The 15,367-nt window shown below is 37.5% G+C and overlaps 2 protein-coding genes and 1 long non-coding RNA gene across 6 annotated transcripts in view; 1 reads left to right on the top strand and 2 right to left on the bottom strand.

Moving 5' to 3' along the window:
* The window catches only part of POLR1F (RNA polymerase I subunit F), a 30,848-nt gene extending 30,175 nt beyond the window's left edge, over positions 1–673 (bottom strand). The window contains exon 1 of the mRNA XM_042919751.1: positions 374–673. Within this exon, the coding sequence (XP_042775685.1) occupies positions 374–627 (254 nt within the window). The 5' untranslated portion in view covers positions 628–673. The remainder of the gene's footprint in view (positions 1–373) is intronic.
* LOC122208581 lies at positions 1–14,702 on the top strand. Its single transcript, XR_006197293.1, has 3 exons — positions 1–138; positions 9,627–9,718; positions 14,621–14,702. It is a non-coding gene; the product is annotated as an uncharacterized LOC122208581 (long non-coding RNA).
* The window catches only part of TMEM196 (transmembrane protein 196), an 84,053-nt gene continuing 83,320 nt past the window's right edge, over positions 14,635–15,367 (bottom strand). For 3 of the 4 annotated variants that reach the window (XM_042919761.1, XM_042919778.1, XM_042919768.1), the window contains one exon: positions 14,747–14,909. In XM_042919761.1, coding sequence (XP_042775695.1) covers positions 14,903–14,909 — 7 coding nt within the window. In that variant the 3' untranslated portion in view covers positions 14,747–14,902. Of the gene's footprint in view, positions 14,910–15,367 lie in introns of all 4 variants that reach the window. The other variant, XR_006197292.1, reaches the window with a different exon arrangement.

The raw sequence follows: 15,367 nt of genomic DNA on the forward strand, positions 1-15,367 counted from the left end.
CCTGAGCCGAAGTCGGACGCTTAACCGACTGAGCCACCCAGGCGCCCCCATACACGCCAGTTCTAAAACAAGCTTCCCCACCGGCTCCGCCCGCACAATTCACTTCACCTTCACGCTTCCCTTCTTGTCCATGAAACGGTAAGAACAGATCCCGACTAGGGACACACTGGAAATTTCAGCTAGTTGGAAACTCCATAACATCTCGAGTATAAGCTCGAGGTGGCCGGCGCGTTCTCTCCCATTCACCCCTTTTCTGCGACGCCATCAGCACGTCCACCAGCAACGCCCCCCCTCCCCGCGCCTAAAAGAAAGGGGGGCAAGCTACGTTATGGCGTTATCCGCTCCGCGGAGGAAAACACGGAGAGACTGATACCTCTCGGAGTAGCGCAGGAGTTCCGCATCGAGCTGTTCTCGGATACCGGTGCGTTTCCTGTTAAGGTAGCGCGGCGAAAGCGCGATGTGTCTTCGGTGCGGCCCCGCCACCAGGCAGGAGTAGCGGCTATTCACCAGCGCACACGCGGCAGCGTAGGTTGGCAGCTCTAGGCAGGGCAGGACGCCGGCCGGTCCCGCCACTGGTCCCTCAGAGGCCGCCTTCGGCGGCGGAGCCTCTGAACAACCCGCAGCCATGCGGCCTGTCAGGTTTCCCGCGGCGCGCGCCGCTGACGCAGGCAAAACCGCCTATCTCCGGACGCCGGGTTTCTCCGTCATCCGCCAGCTGGCACGCCCCTAGGAAATTTCTCTCCTTCAGATGCATTACGCACTTCTGACCAGCAGAGGGCAACCGCTCTTTCGACTGGGTAGCTAGGAGCCTGAGCGAATTGGAACGTGCTCCAAGGCAGGGCTGGCAAACCTACGTTTTCGCGAACGTCCTCGGTAGAGTTAGTATGTAGGTATAACAGGGATTCACGCTTTGATAATTTCCCGTAGTAACGTGGTTTGGTAAATTTTACAAGCGTGGACAGTACAGTAATAAATGTTAATATATTTAGGGAGTATATTTTCTGCAGGAAACTCAATCCTAAAAAGCAGCCCAGATGCCTCAAATACAATACATCTGAAAATAAAACCATCATCTCTCTCATCCCGCTTCTCTCTTCATTCTGTAATAACTAACTCAGGAAATCTTACCACCATTTTCCAAATGGCTCAGTCCAGCTGTCAACCTTGGAGCCTCTCTTGTACCCTCAAATATCAGATCAGCCCCAAGGCTTGTGGGGTCCAAAGTGGAAACATCAGTCTATTGGGATACTTCTCTCCGCTCTCGCTTCCAAAACTACAGAAGTGCCTGTGGATGGTCAAGAGGACACTCAGAGCACCTTCTCCGAAACGAAAATGTAACCATGACTTGTCCCCATGCATGCCCCATTTTTCTAAGGATAATACAGATTCCTTAATATGGCTCTTAAGTTACTTATAAGACCATATTAGGATCTGCTGTCAGCCCAGGAGTTAGATTTATCACACTTCCCATTTTACATTATCTGCTAGTCACCACCCATATTCATTCACTTTTAGCTTGCTCCCTCTCTTTTTCTCGGTTTCTGCTACCTGGTGGGAATACAGTAGTTTCTCTCATATGGGAAAACTCTAGCTTAGATTCTGCATTCTGTTCCTCTGCAGTTTACTACCACCTTACCTCTCCCTGCCCCCCACATAAGGATTAGTTAGGTCCCCCATCTTTGTAAATTACTACCTTCAAGCACTTGTTTTTATGTTAATTTTATGTCAGTTGCCTGTTGGCCTTCCTTCAAAGACTCCAAGCTCACTAAGGCATGAACCATGATAACTGTCTTCTTCACCACTGCAACTCCCCTATGACTCAAAATAGCCAAAGCGTAGGAAATAAATATGGGGTAGTTTTATAACCCTTTGCATGCTCGTAAGACATTTGCTTGTTTGATTTTGAAAATTGTTTTCTAGGGGCGCCTGGATGGCTCAGTCCATTGAGCGTCCAACTTCGGCTCAGGTCATGATCTCGCGGCTCATGGGTTCCAGCCCCACATCGCGCTCTGTGCTGACAGCTCAGAGCCTGGAGCCTGCTTCTGATTCTGCGTCTCCCTCTCTCTCTGCCCCAACCCACTTGCATTCTGTCTCTGTCTCTCTCAAAAATATTAAAAAAAAAAAAAAAATTGTTTTCTACTTTTTAGTTTTTTTTTTTTTTAAGTCCTGTCTTGATTGTTAGTTGCTATCCACAATCTGCATGATTTGAAAGAGGGAGAAGGTGATCTAGCCTACACAAAAATGTTCACCATTATGGCGTTACTTTAGCAAATCCACCTGTTTCACCTACCATGCAGGGAGGAAAGAAACAAGTACAATGAGATTCCCCGCACCTATCTCCCATCTCACACAAATCCACAAACTTCGTTTGATCAAGGGCCTATAGATAGACTGTACCTTTGTCTTTTGGTCTAAAATTTGATCAAAGTGACATGGGAAGTCAGGCATTGGTGTTCCCTGTTTCATGAAAAGCCCTGTCAAGTCAAAGTCATCAAACATGTGCTAAGAAAACCCCTTTTCTATAAGGAGAAGAGAGAAGGTTAGATGTGACTTTGACTCTATGTCCACTGACCCCAAAGAAAAAGAGAAAAATGTCCCTGCAACTATCTTTTTTTACCATTGACCTCTTCTTCTCTAACACGCACACACACTCTATATTATGTTAGTTTCTGTTCCTCAAAATCAGTGAATCCCTGGAGCAATATAAATGTGCAATAATTGGTAGTTTGCTGAAATAAATTACAATCTAATTTGTGGCATATGCTCTGATTTTTATAGAAAATATGCACATTTATATGATTAGAAAAGAATCTGGATGTATAAATTCTGTGTTAGTTATCTGGAGGGTGAATTGCTTTTTAAAATTGTGTGAATTTTCACATATTATTGTAATGAGTGTGCATTGTTTTATATCTTTAAAAAGTAGAAAATCAAGCAAGGGTTCCCATTGTTGATGATTTTGGTTGTTACAAGATATACTCAATTTTTAAACAGTTTAACATAGTGCAATGCAAGGAGCCTTGGGTGATAGAGTTACACTGAGTCTGAGTCCTGGCTCTGCCGCTTACTAGATGTGTGGCATTGGGCAAGTTCTTTCTTTTTTTTAATAAAAAATCTGAAATTGTTAGAGTAGACTTTACTGAAGAAATGGAATTAGTAAGTTTGAACTATGTGTAAAGGTTTACATAAGGTAGTTTCATATAAAGGGCAATTCAGATAAAAATGCCTTTGCATCAGTTGGCTTTTGCTGCATAACAAACCATCCTCAAATTGGGTGGCTTTAATAACAATCACTAATTCAGTTCAACATTCTGTGAGTAGAAATTTGGGCTGGGCTCAGCTGGACTCACTCAAGCGTCTGTAGTCAGCGGTGGGTGGTCCATGTGTCTCATCCTCCAACAGGCTAGAGTAGCCTTGTTTGCCTGGCAGCTGTGTACTTTTTGGAGCAAGAGAGAGTGAAGGAGTGCACCAGAGAAAACATGGCCTCTTGCACAATGCAGTCCAATGCATGAAATACTTATGATCTCAAGTACTTTGTCCTTTGCCTAAGAAAGGATCCAGGGCTACTTCTATCGTATACCAGGTGTGCACGGGAAGTCCCTAAAAGTGCCCCCGCTTGTCATACAGTAATAACAGTCCTGACAAGAAGAGTTTCATCTCCCTTATGCATTGATTTTATCAAATTATTAGCAGAAACGATGATTTCATCAACATCACCATGATCATCATCACCACAGCTAAACTTTATGACAAAACTGCCGGGCACTGTGGTAAGTGCCTTAAACTAATCACCAACACAGGATCTTTATGCACTTATTACCATTATTAACTATTTTTACAGATGAGGAGACTACAATCTAGGAAAGATTTTAAAATGTTGGCCCCATGAAGGTTGCAATCCTGTCTGTATTGTTAAAAGCTGAAGGCCTACTGCCTAGCACATATTTCTTGAGTGAGCAAATGAATGAGTTTTCCAAGGATACACAGCTGCTAATCAAGGAAGCTAACCCAGGCATGACTCATTCCAGGCAAAGCTCATGCTTTGAATCCCTAAAAATCCTCACTTTTCCTATACACAGGGCCAAAGATGATAAAGGAAGAAATCTTAAGAGTCAAGAAAATGGTGGCTGATTTTAGTTAGCCTCTGCCTAAAAACAAACGGTAAAGTGGGAATCAGATCAAACTGGTAAATAATACCTTTTTAACAGGCTTGGCAAGATGTCAAAGAAGCACCACTTTGGGCCAAAGTGTGAGTGCTAGCCGTCTTGCAGAAATTCAGACAATGTGGCACAGCGGGTAGGAAGGGTAGGAACTGGGTGCAAGAGTCTGCTGGTTTGGGTCTCAGTCCTGCCTCATTCACCCTGGACAACATGTCTACTCTTTTTAAACTTCAACTTCCCAGTCTGCAGTGTAGGAGTATAATGATAGGGAGAAGCTGCAAGGAGTAAATGAGATAATGACAGTGTGATACTGAACATGGTGACTGGCCTATAGTAAGTGCTTAATAATATAGGCATGTTGGAGTCCATGAGCGACACTTCAGGTATAATATGACTGGTGCAGCCTGATTAAGGCTGTAAAGCTGACTTTGTGAACAGGAGCTATGACTTCTTTGGATGAAGAGTGAGGCAGAGCCCTGGATCTAAGAGGAAAATTCATGTAACAGTATGAATAAACTGGGGAATAACTTTGTCCCATCTCCTGAATGAATTTTGTTTGTTTTGCTTTGGTGTTTCAGCTAGCATGATTAGTTTCAGCTCCTCATCAATGTACTTACCCCTTTAAACAATTTATATACATAAACATTTGATTCAGCTTAAAACAGAGTTCAAGATAATATCCTCTTAAAATATTTTACTGATAAAATTCACTGTAGATACGAACTATGTTTACTGAGATACCAATCTGCAATTTCCTTTGTCAGTAGGAAGAATAAAATAGCTTCAAACATACTGTCTGAAATAAAAATGTGTTTTGGGAAATACGTTTTTAGTTGTTAAATAAATGGAAAACTACAGTACTTTGGGGGAAAATGCATGTTTAAAATTTGCCTAATGAGTTTTGGAAATGAAACAAACCTAAGTCTGAACCTATACTAATAGATCAATTAGCTGTTGGTTGATGTCCAATTAGCTATTCTTGTAATTCACAAAATGTGTCAGCAGATGGCATATGTGAGCTTTAAATTTGTAAAGTTTCGCATTAGCCCAAAGTACTGCAGGAATGGCAAGAATCAAGGCAAATATCTATTGGTGGCTTGTTTTTAACCTACAATCCTTAAAAAAGGAACTGGCATAAATTTTTAACTCTGAAAGCTCTTCCTATTTGCTTATTAGATTGCTTAACTGACGGATTGTGCACTGTGCTTACACTGAGGGAAAAAAAGAAGACATTGTATTTTATTGAATTTGTTAGATTTTATATTTTGCAAACTATAGCTATTGCTGAAAATACATAGAAATGAAGTAATTCAGATGTGTCTGTCTGTAAGTTAAGACACAACTGCTTTAATAATTTTTTGTTTTATTGGTAGTGAAACCATACCCCATTAACGAGGTTGAAACTAGCAGTTTAAAGCTTGTTTTTCAGAGAACTAATTTCCCCTAACAAGCTATTGTGTTTTTTCAGACGCTACTAACAAATTCATTAGCTGTCTCTGCAGAAACCTGGACCCAAGGTCAACTGATATGGCTCCTTACCTTGATATAAGGAGTCCAAGTCCCCATCCAGTTGATAGCGGCTCTCGGCTCTTGGAGCATGCCCATAGTCCTTTCTCCTTGTCCTAAAACAATCTCCTGACATCAGGGCTGAATCCTGCCTCCTTGCTGTCAAGTCTCCACCCCAAAGTGAACATGGGATATATGTTACATATATGTCTGCTCAGTGCACATACCCCATCTTTCTTCATGAATAGTCATAAGTTTTCCTGCCCTTTTCATCAATATGTAATCTCAATCCCCATGATTATAAAAACCTCGCTCTTTTCCCCTTCAGGGGGGTGGATTTGAGACTTGTCCTCTGGTCTCCTGGTTTGGCTGCCTCTTGAATAAACCCTTTCCTTGCTACACACCTGATGTCTCAGTGATTGGCATTGCTGTGCATCCATCAGGAAGATGGATTTGGATTTGGTTCCAATGGCCCTGCCTGTCATCAGCATCACCTGATATATGGTTGGAAATACAAATTCTTAGGCCTCACCTTAGGCTTACTGAATTAGAGCTCTGGGGATGTAGCTCAGTAATCTGTTTACCAGGCCCTACAGGTGATTGTAATACCTGCTGAAGTTTAAGAACCAGTGCCTTGAACGAAATTTGAATTATGGGAGAGACTCTGGACTGATCATTTTTATTCAGATATAATTGACACAAATGCAGTAATAATTAACAATGTAGTTGATTATTTCTTTCATGTGAATTAGTGTTCACACACAGTAAAGTTTGCAAAATAAGGAACATAAAATAGTACACAATTTGCATAGACTCAGAGACATAGAATGCTGTTGCTTAATTGTCACACATTTCCTATACTGAATGAAAATTTGTTTATGTTCCCTACTAGACTGTACTAAAAGGGATAAATTATGGTAAATTGTGTGTTGGAACTTACCTAAACTAACAAAATTAAGTCAAAATATGATTATTTCCAAGGAGTAGAGAACAATCTTCAGGAAGGAAGGAAAATAATTACCTATAAAGGGAATTTGTATTAACACGTGTGCATGTTCCGTGCTCTCTCAGGCATAGTTAATTCCCCGCAATTTTGTTACTGCAATAAGAGTCGCAACTATTTAATTTAACAACAAACAGGATTGCCTGGGTGGTTCAGTCGGTTAAGCAGCCCACTTTGGCTCAGGTCATGATCTCGTGGTTCACGAGTTTGAGCCCAGCATTGAGCTATGTGCTGACAGTGCAGAGCCTGGAGCCTGCTTCAGATCTTGTGTTTCCGTCTCTCTCTGCCCTCCCCTGCTCCCACTCTGTCTCCCTCTCTCTTTCTCTCTCTCAAAATTAAATTAATTAATTAGTTACAAATATACACAGGCCACGTTTTCATTTGTAAATAAGAGAAGTTATGCAAAAATTGTTTATCACTGTGATAATTTTATTATAAATACTGTTTTGCCTCAATTACCTTCCTACCTGAAAATTTTTTTATTAATTTTTGCGTTAATTCAGAATTTCTCAATGAACACATAAACTTCTGGTTCCCATGAAGAGGCAGTGTTTATTCAACTTCCGCAGTCTAAACACAACCTGTCTTCTTGTCCATAGGCATAAACACAATTTTTACAGTTTTAATAAATGGATTATTTGTAAATCACATTAGATTCTCACTCTCTAACAATGGAATTATTTGTGTCTTTCTCCCTTGTGTGGTAACCACATACAATAATGTTCAAACATCCTCCCTGATCTTTATGCTTGGATTTTGCCTCTTGGCTGTAGTTGAGATTCTCTGATTATTACCTAAGAATATGTATTATATTTGTGTATTATAATTCAATAGGTAGATCTAGATATATACATATATAATTTAAAATATGGACTTTGATAAAAATCATACTAGTTTTCAGCTCTACTTACCTGAGGTTGCAAGTATCTATCTAGGTATCAATTATTAACAGGAAGACAACTACATACCATTTGGATGAGATTCTAGTTAAAAAGGATTGGTTTAAACAGTAAAATGAGATTATACTTTCTAGCTCCATCCATGTTGTTGCAAATAACAAGATTTCGTTCTTTTTTATGGTTGAATAATATCCCACTATATATATATAGTGTATGTGTGTGTATATATATATATATATATATATATTTCATAACTTCTTTATCCAATCATCTATTTTTTACAGATATTTATTTTTAGATTTTTTTTAGATATTTATTTATTCTTGAGAGAGAGATCACAAGCAGGGCAGGGGCAGAGAGAGAGGGAGACACAGTATGTGAAGCAGGCTCTAGGCTCTGAGCTGTCAGCATAGAGCCCGATGCAGGGCTCAAACCCACAAGAGGTGAAATCATGACCTGAGCCAAAGTCGGACGCTTAACTGACCTAGCCACCTAGGCGCCCCTATCCATTCATCTATTGATACATACTTGGGTTGCTTCCATCATTTGGCTATTGTAAATAATACTTCTATAAACATGGGATTCATGTATCCCTTTGAATTAGTGTTTTTGTATTTTTTGGGTAAATACCCAATAGCACAATTAAATTAACTCCAAGATTCACACTGAAAGGGGCATTTCTGGCTGAGAAGGACCAGTGACTAATGAAAGCAACCCTTGTGTCTCACTTGCCCTTGATTCCTGCTGTCATGCACCATATCAGTGCTAGAGTCACACCTACAGTGTTAGTTCCTTGAATGAAACCTCTTCTTCCAATCTTCTTTGGCACAAGGGAATAGGTTAAGCTAGAGATTTAAAAGAAGAAAAAGATACTGCAAGAAAAGAACATATCTGATATACGACGGCAAAATTTTGTTCAGTACAAAATTAATTTTCTCTGGGGCTTACTGACTTAATCCCCCGATGAAACCCAGGAAAGGAATAATTTTGCCTCAGTTTCTCACTTCTAGCTCCCCGCCTGTCTCCAATGATCTCAAACATTTTCCAACCTTTGTATATTCAAGGTATGGAGAGCTCACGTTTTCTGTTTACTTATCTGGGATCCTTCTTTTGAATTCCATTTCCTACTGGAGCACATGTCTGTTTACCAGGTGACTAGCATTTTTGTTGAAGCCGCTTCTGTCACCACTAGCTGCTGCTGGCTGGATTTCACTAGCTGATTCAGAAGTAGGGAGTCCTGTTAAACAAACCTGGGTGCCTTGAGTAAAGTGAGTAGCTTTCGTAGTCAGACTTGACAACTACAGAGATAAGGTTTCAGGTCCAAGTACAGGAACTAAACACTGAAATCAAAGCACTGTCACAAAACCAGAAATTTGGATCTGAAATCAAAAGAAGCAGAACAAATAAAGGGCAGTGGATCCCAGGGGTTGGAGTTGTGGTTTGTTTTATGGACTTAAGGGTGTACAAATTGCATTATTTGGTTGAATAGCTTTAAGATTCATGGGTACAACCACAAATGACCTTATCTTTCAGGTGAAATATAAATGTCTTACCGCTTTATCCATATTTCATTTTAAATAAGTTATATTAATATGATAGAGGAATATTCACATTTATAGACAATGTACATTATATAGCACTTGACCAAAGGCTACCTTTCCCCTGCTGCACTACCATCCTTTCTTTTGATAGATAGCAATAGGCTAATATCACAACGATTTATGATGACTTAAAAAATATCCTCTCCAACAGTTTTTTTTAATTATAAAAGAACTAGAGCCTTTTAAAATTAAATTAAATTTAAAAATGTGTTTTGTCTCAGAGATTTGATGCAGAAGTTATTGATAAAATAAATAGAAAAGACACAGAAGTCCAGATCTCAAAAGACTTTTTAGATAGTATTGAGGGGGAGTGAACATCTAGACAGCGTAGGGCCCTTGGAGTGTATTTATATGAATAAAACTGAGTGTTACCTCCTTCCTTGGCTGGTTTACAATTAGGGACAGAGCAAGGGATGATAGAGCCCTCCACAAAGGAATCTGCCGCTTTTCTTTCCAGAGCAATGATCTTGGAGAGCCCAAGGGACATCTTCCAGTCCTCCATCGGGATGCTGTGAAATGGCATTTGAGGACCTCTATCTTAGTGAGTAGGTGAGGACAAATATCTCGATTAATTAATACAAGGAGAAGTCATGAGTCCTGATTCCTTGAGGCTAATCAAACACTTGATGCACATTTGACAAGATCTTAGGATTTTCTGTGGAGCTTCAGACAACTTCTAGAGTCTCTCTGGCAATTTTCAGTAACAAAATACATAATGGTTTTTGGGGTGGGGCTTGTAATGTATTGTGTGGCTAAGAGAGTAGAGCCCTTGGGTGTTAATGAAGAAAAAACTCTGAAATCAAAAGTCACTAGTTGATGTGAAGGAAAGTAAAGATGGATCCTAGTTCTTAAAGACTTCCAGTTAAATGAAGGCTATATGCCTATAACTAGTTAATGTAGATAATATCAAACTATTAAAATTTTAAATACATTTGTTCAGATCTATGGTTTGATTTTTTACAATATGTTCCTGTATATTTACATTCCTGGTAAAAAACCTTTTGTATTCAGTAAATAATTTTCCTGGAAAAAAGAGGAAAAAAACCCCTTTTGTATAATTTTACTAGGCATCCACATTTCCAGAAATTTCTGAATTGGTTTCCTGTGCTCTGAGTAACTCACAACCTGTGATTTATGGTTTTGGAATAACTGAATTTCTTGGCTGTCATATACTTTGAATTAAAAAATATTACATATGTTTCCAGAAAATGATTTAAGGGAGACAAGAGTGAAGTGATGCCAAGTTCTGAAACTTTATTTGGAAACTGTGTTCTAACCAAATGGTACTTAAGATGCTCTCTCTGAATTTCTAGAACGTGTTTGCTAAATCATCTTTGAAAATGTAGACTTGGACATACGGTTTCTGAACATGCCACTTTTGAGCCAAGTCAGTAAAAAAGTGGAGGGCAGCATATTTTTCTCACCTTCCCAAGCATAAGAAATGCAGAATTTTTCATTGACGCATGGTAATAGGCTGAATAAATTTCTTCAAAAATGGGAGTTACGCATCTCATTTTACCTGTTAAACATAAAATATTTAGTTATTTAGTGGAATCTTTCATGAACAGATTTAAACATGAAATCTCTATAGCAACTTTTAGACTTTATAATGGGTTTGGCCTACTATATATGTGTGTGTGTGTGTGTGTGTATACTGTATATATACTGTATATATATATATGTGTGTACACACACACATACATACATATATATATACTGTATATATATATGGCAGTTTTTTTCAGTCCATGGATTTAACTGGTCCATCAACTTCAAATTCCATGGAGACTTTACTGATTCTTTTCACACATTTTATTATGATAATTGGCTGACTGAGGGTTGGGGACAGTTCCCCTCTGTGTGCTTTTTTTTTTTTTTAATTTTTTTTTTTTAACGTTTATTTATTTTTGAGACAGAGAGACAGAGCATGAACAGGGGAGGGGCAGAGAGAGAGGGAGACACAGAATCAGAAGGAGGCTCCGGGCTCTGAGCCATCAGCCCAGAGCCCAACACGGGGCTCGAACTCACGGACCGTGAGATCGTGACCTGAGCTGAAGTCGGACGCCTAACCAACTGAGCCACCCAGGCGCCCCTTTTTTTTTCTTTCTTTTTTTTTTAATTTTTTTTTTAACGTTTATTTATTTTTGAGACAGAGCCTCTGTGTACTTTTGATTAGCATTGTCCAATAGAACTTTCTGAGAAATATTCTATAACTGTTGTTCATATGTGGCTATTCAAGCACTTTGAATGTGGTTAGTTCAACTGAGAAACTGAACATTTAATTTTTTTTCATTAATTTATACATATATTTAATCACACGTGCTTAGATTAGTGGCTACTCTATTAGATAATATAGGTAGAGCTTAGAACAGTGAACTTATGATCCTGAGCAATTCAAGTCTACATTTGTAAGTAGCATTAACATTGGCTGCTCTGGATTGTATTAAAGGGTTTTCCTCACTGGTTCTAAATTAGGGGGCAATATTACCTGCCAAAGAGGCGAAAATTTGTTAGGACATTTTTGGTTATTACAACTGACATTTAGTGGATGGGGACCAGAGATGCTTAATGACCTGAAATGCATAGGACAGTCTGTACAATGAATTACTGTCTACCCCAAATACCAGTAGCAACCTTTTGACAAACACAGGTCAGCAGAGTTCTCTGAATATTATGGTTTCATTTGTGAGATCCCCTACAACTTCAGTCCTATTTATAGCTAAATCTGTCTCTTATAATGTGTATCTTATTAACTCCTGCCTCCTCCAGACCTCACTTTCTTAGGTGCATCTTGTCCTGTATCTTCAACCACTCCCTCTCTATATTTCAACAGACTTCAGTGTCTCCTATCTCATAAAATAGCTTTTCTGAATACCGTATCCACTACTGGGACTCTTGCTGCCTCTTCGTGCACAGCATCCTGTCCCCTGCCAATCTCAGAACCTATTGGGAGAAACTACTTTTTCATGATGAAAAGAAAGTTCACACCATATGTAGTTTCAAAGCACACCATTTTATTACATAGACATATCCATAGAGTCATCATACCATGTTCCACTTCTAAACGATTGTATATATATGTGTGTATGTGTGTTTATACATAGATGCACATATATGTTTAAAATTTTCCGGAGTCCACTTTTATTCTTTTATGCTTCTAATAACTGCATCTTTTTGTAGCTAGTCTCTATAGCACACCACCACACTAGTTTCACATATTTTTTTCCTAACTTACTTTCTCCCAAGGGTAGGCTCATACTAAAACTGTAATGCCGTCACTTAAAATGTTCTAGTTCATAGCTCAATTTATTGTGAAAATTAAATTTTCAGGTACTTGAACAATGTCTTCCTAACTTCCCCTGTTTAATTCAGAAAGAATCGCTATAAATCACAAATAAATCCCTCTAAATAACTGAGCCCTGAAAATACTGGGTTAAAATAACTACATTTAAAGACATATCTATACTTGGTTATATACACTGTAGACTATGTGGATAATTGTAATGATAGCATCTCTTCGTAACTCTATATCAAAGCAATGAGATGCTTACTTTTGTCCTTTGATGGGTGATTTCATAGATTATTTCAAAAGGCATTAAAACATCTTACTGGTGTATTATAACTCTGTATTATACAAACACGTCTACAAAGAAATGCCACCTAAAATTAGAGTCAGTGGTTATTCCTTCAGTACAAAACTACATCCTTGTGTAAATTCAGTAGAGCCAGATATATACAAAATATCTGCATTGTATAGTTTATATTTTCAGTGACAATGATTATGCCTGTTTGTGGCATCAATAGAACAGTGATAATGTTGATTCACTATTGAGGTTGCATTTATGGGCAACTTTTGTAATGTGCTGGATAAAGAAGTTATTCATATGAGTTAGAAGACTTCAAACACTACGCCAACCATAGTTCAGTTATTTCTTTTGATTATATACAGCCAGAATTTTCTTATGAGTTGACTTAAATGGGGCAGGTGATGATCATGTTGCTCTAAAACTAAAATACCTTCATATTTCCATTAACTGGAATTATTATTTTGTTATAATTAAAACCCATATTTTGTTTCTAAATTATAACATGTTCTCATCCTGAACATTAAAGGTTGAATTTGCCTACGGCTCAATAAGTAACTCATAAAAATGACTTGAAAACTGACTAGCTTTGGGGAAAAAATAAAAGTATACAATACAGTGAGAATATTACATTTTTAAAATCTATTACCAGAGGTTTTATTCTCATAAATATGTCAAAGACTATGCTATTTTCTTGCCTATTCATTTTGTCATAGATTTCTATTTTAACATTCCATTATGGAAGATTTAAATCTAGTTATATAAATGTAGGCCTATTTCCTTCTACAAAGAACTCTTTCAGGTTCTTTGAATAAAAGTATTTTTAAAAATGGTCTGTATTGTTTCATGTAAATTATAAAGTTAAAAAAAACTAAATTAAGTTCTACCAAAGCTAATTATAACTTTACCTTTTGGGCATACATCATCGGGGCTGTAAGGTATTGAAATATAAGTATCATGAATAATCACAAGTCATTATGTTTATATTTATAAGTGTGGAAGTATGTGATTTAAAGTTGTTATGTTTATAAATCAGTATTTATCACTGTTATTACATAAATACCCTAATAGTAAAATAGCCAAATAAGTAATCTATCTTTATACTACCCTATTCAGATATCTCAACTCCATAAATGTCAGTCACAATGAAATTTACACAGAGCAGACATAATAAAAAGAATAAAAATGAACAAATTTAATAGAAATCAAATGTGTGATTTTGTGGGCATAGAAAAGCCTTGAAAAATTGCTTTCCCATATCTTTGGGGATAGAATCTTGATAATATCCCAACAGTATTATAATTTCTTTTTGACTACCTATTTACATTCATGAATGCTATAAATATATGCTGTATATATTTTCTATATTTACAGTATATGTACACACACACACACACACTTTATTTTATTCTTAGGCTCATTCATGAACATGCAGATCAATCTGCACGGTGTAATGAAAGCATATTTATTTTCCTTAAATGATGTTCATTTATAATTTTTCACTCTTGTGCAAAAATGCAAAAATATCATACAGATTAGCATTGTCTCTCTCTAAAAAAATTCTTGTTTATGTTTTCATTTTTTTTATCATTTACAAATAAATTATGAAATATAGTTCATTCACAAATTGGAAATAATTATAATGTTTTTACAACAAGGCATTGCTGAGGTTTTGAATTGTGGTATTCTTGAAGCCATTGTCTTTCAAAACAAAGACATCAGTAGGTTATTGTTACTTCTTGATATTTGTACTTTTGATTATTTATATGAAATATATCATTACAAATCTAACACTCATGCTAGTCAAATAGTGGTTTTGTAGAATATGAATCTGCTTATTCCTCTTTTTTTTTTTTTTCCTGAAAAGTCTTTACAACAATCTGGAAATTCTGCTAAAATTACTGCATTACTGAAGGCTTCACCCAATAAAAAAGCTGAAGAAATAAATGAGGCAAAACTGTGGGAGAATAATTACAGTGGGTGCTCAAGAGAGATAACAGCAAATGCAAGAACTGTTTTAATTTTATCTCCTAGTCCTTTGGTATTTCCTTTCCTCATGAAAATCCTAAAAAATGTTCAGTTCTTTAAAACATTGATTATACTCTTCCATTAAATATCAGTTGTGGTCCTCCATTGCTCATGTTGTCTGTCATTTCCTGTTAGAAAAAAATAAGATGAATTAGTTAAAGTTTACTTCCAGAGTAAGATACTGATTTGGTTAATGAATTTCCAAAACAAATTTCAAGCCACTGAACAACTTGTTGAGTTTTAGGGAAGGACAAGGATTGATATTGTTGTTGCATTTGAGAAAATGAAATTTCATGGCATCTTGGAGCGCATGAAAATGCTGAAATGATAGTCTGTTAGACCAAAGTCTTCTACACACAAAAACAGTTTAATCTGTCCCCAGTGCCCTGAGTCTCTCCTTTTGTTCCTCAACTTTATTTTGGAAATACCTCACCTAGAAACTAGATGATTAAGCCTATGCACATTGCATATTGCATAGGCTTCTCTGCTGAGCATATCAACAAAGTGCCAACATATTCTAGGGGTTACCTTATTCTATAGAAAAATTGGTGGCCTTTTAGGCCCACAAGGCAATCATTGCTTATAT

This window comes from Panthera leo, chromosome A2, assembly GCF_018350215.1.
Source record: "Panthera leo isolate Ple1 chromosome A2, P.leo_Ple1_pat1.1, whole genome shotgun sequence".
Lineage (NCBI taxonomy): Eukaryota > Metazoa > Chordata > Mammalia > Carnivora > Felidae > Panthera > Panthera leo.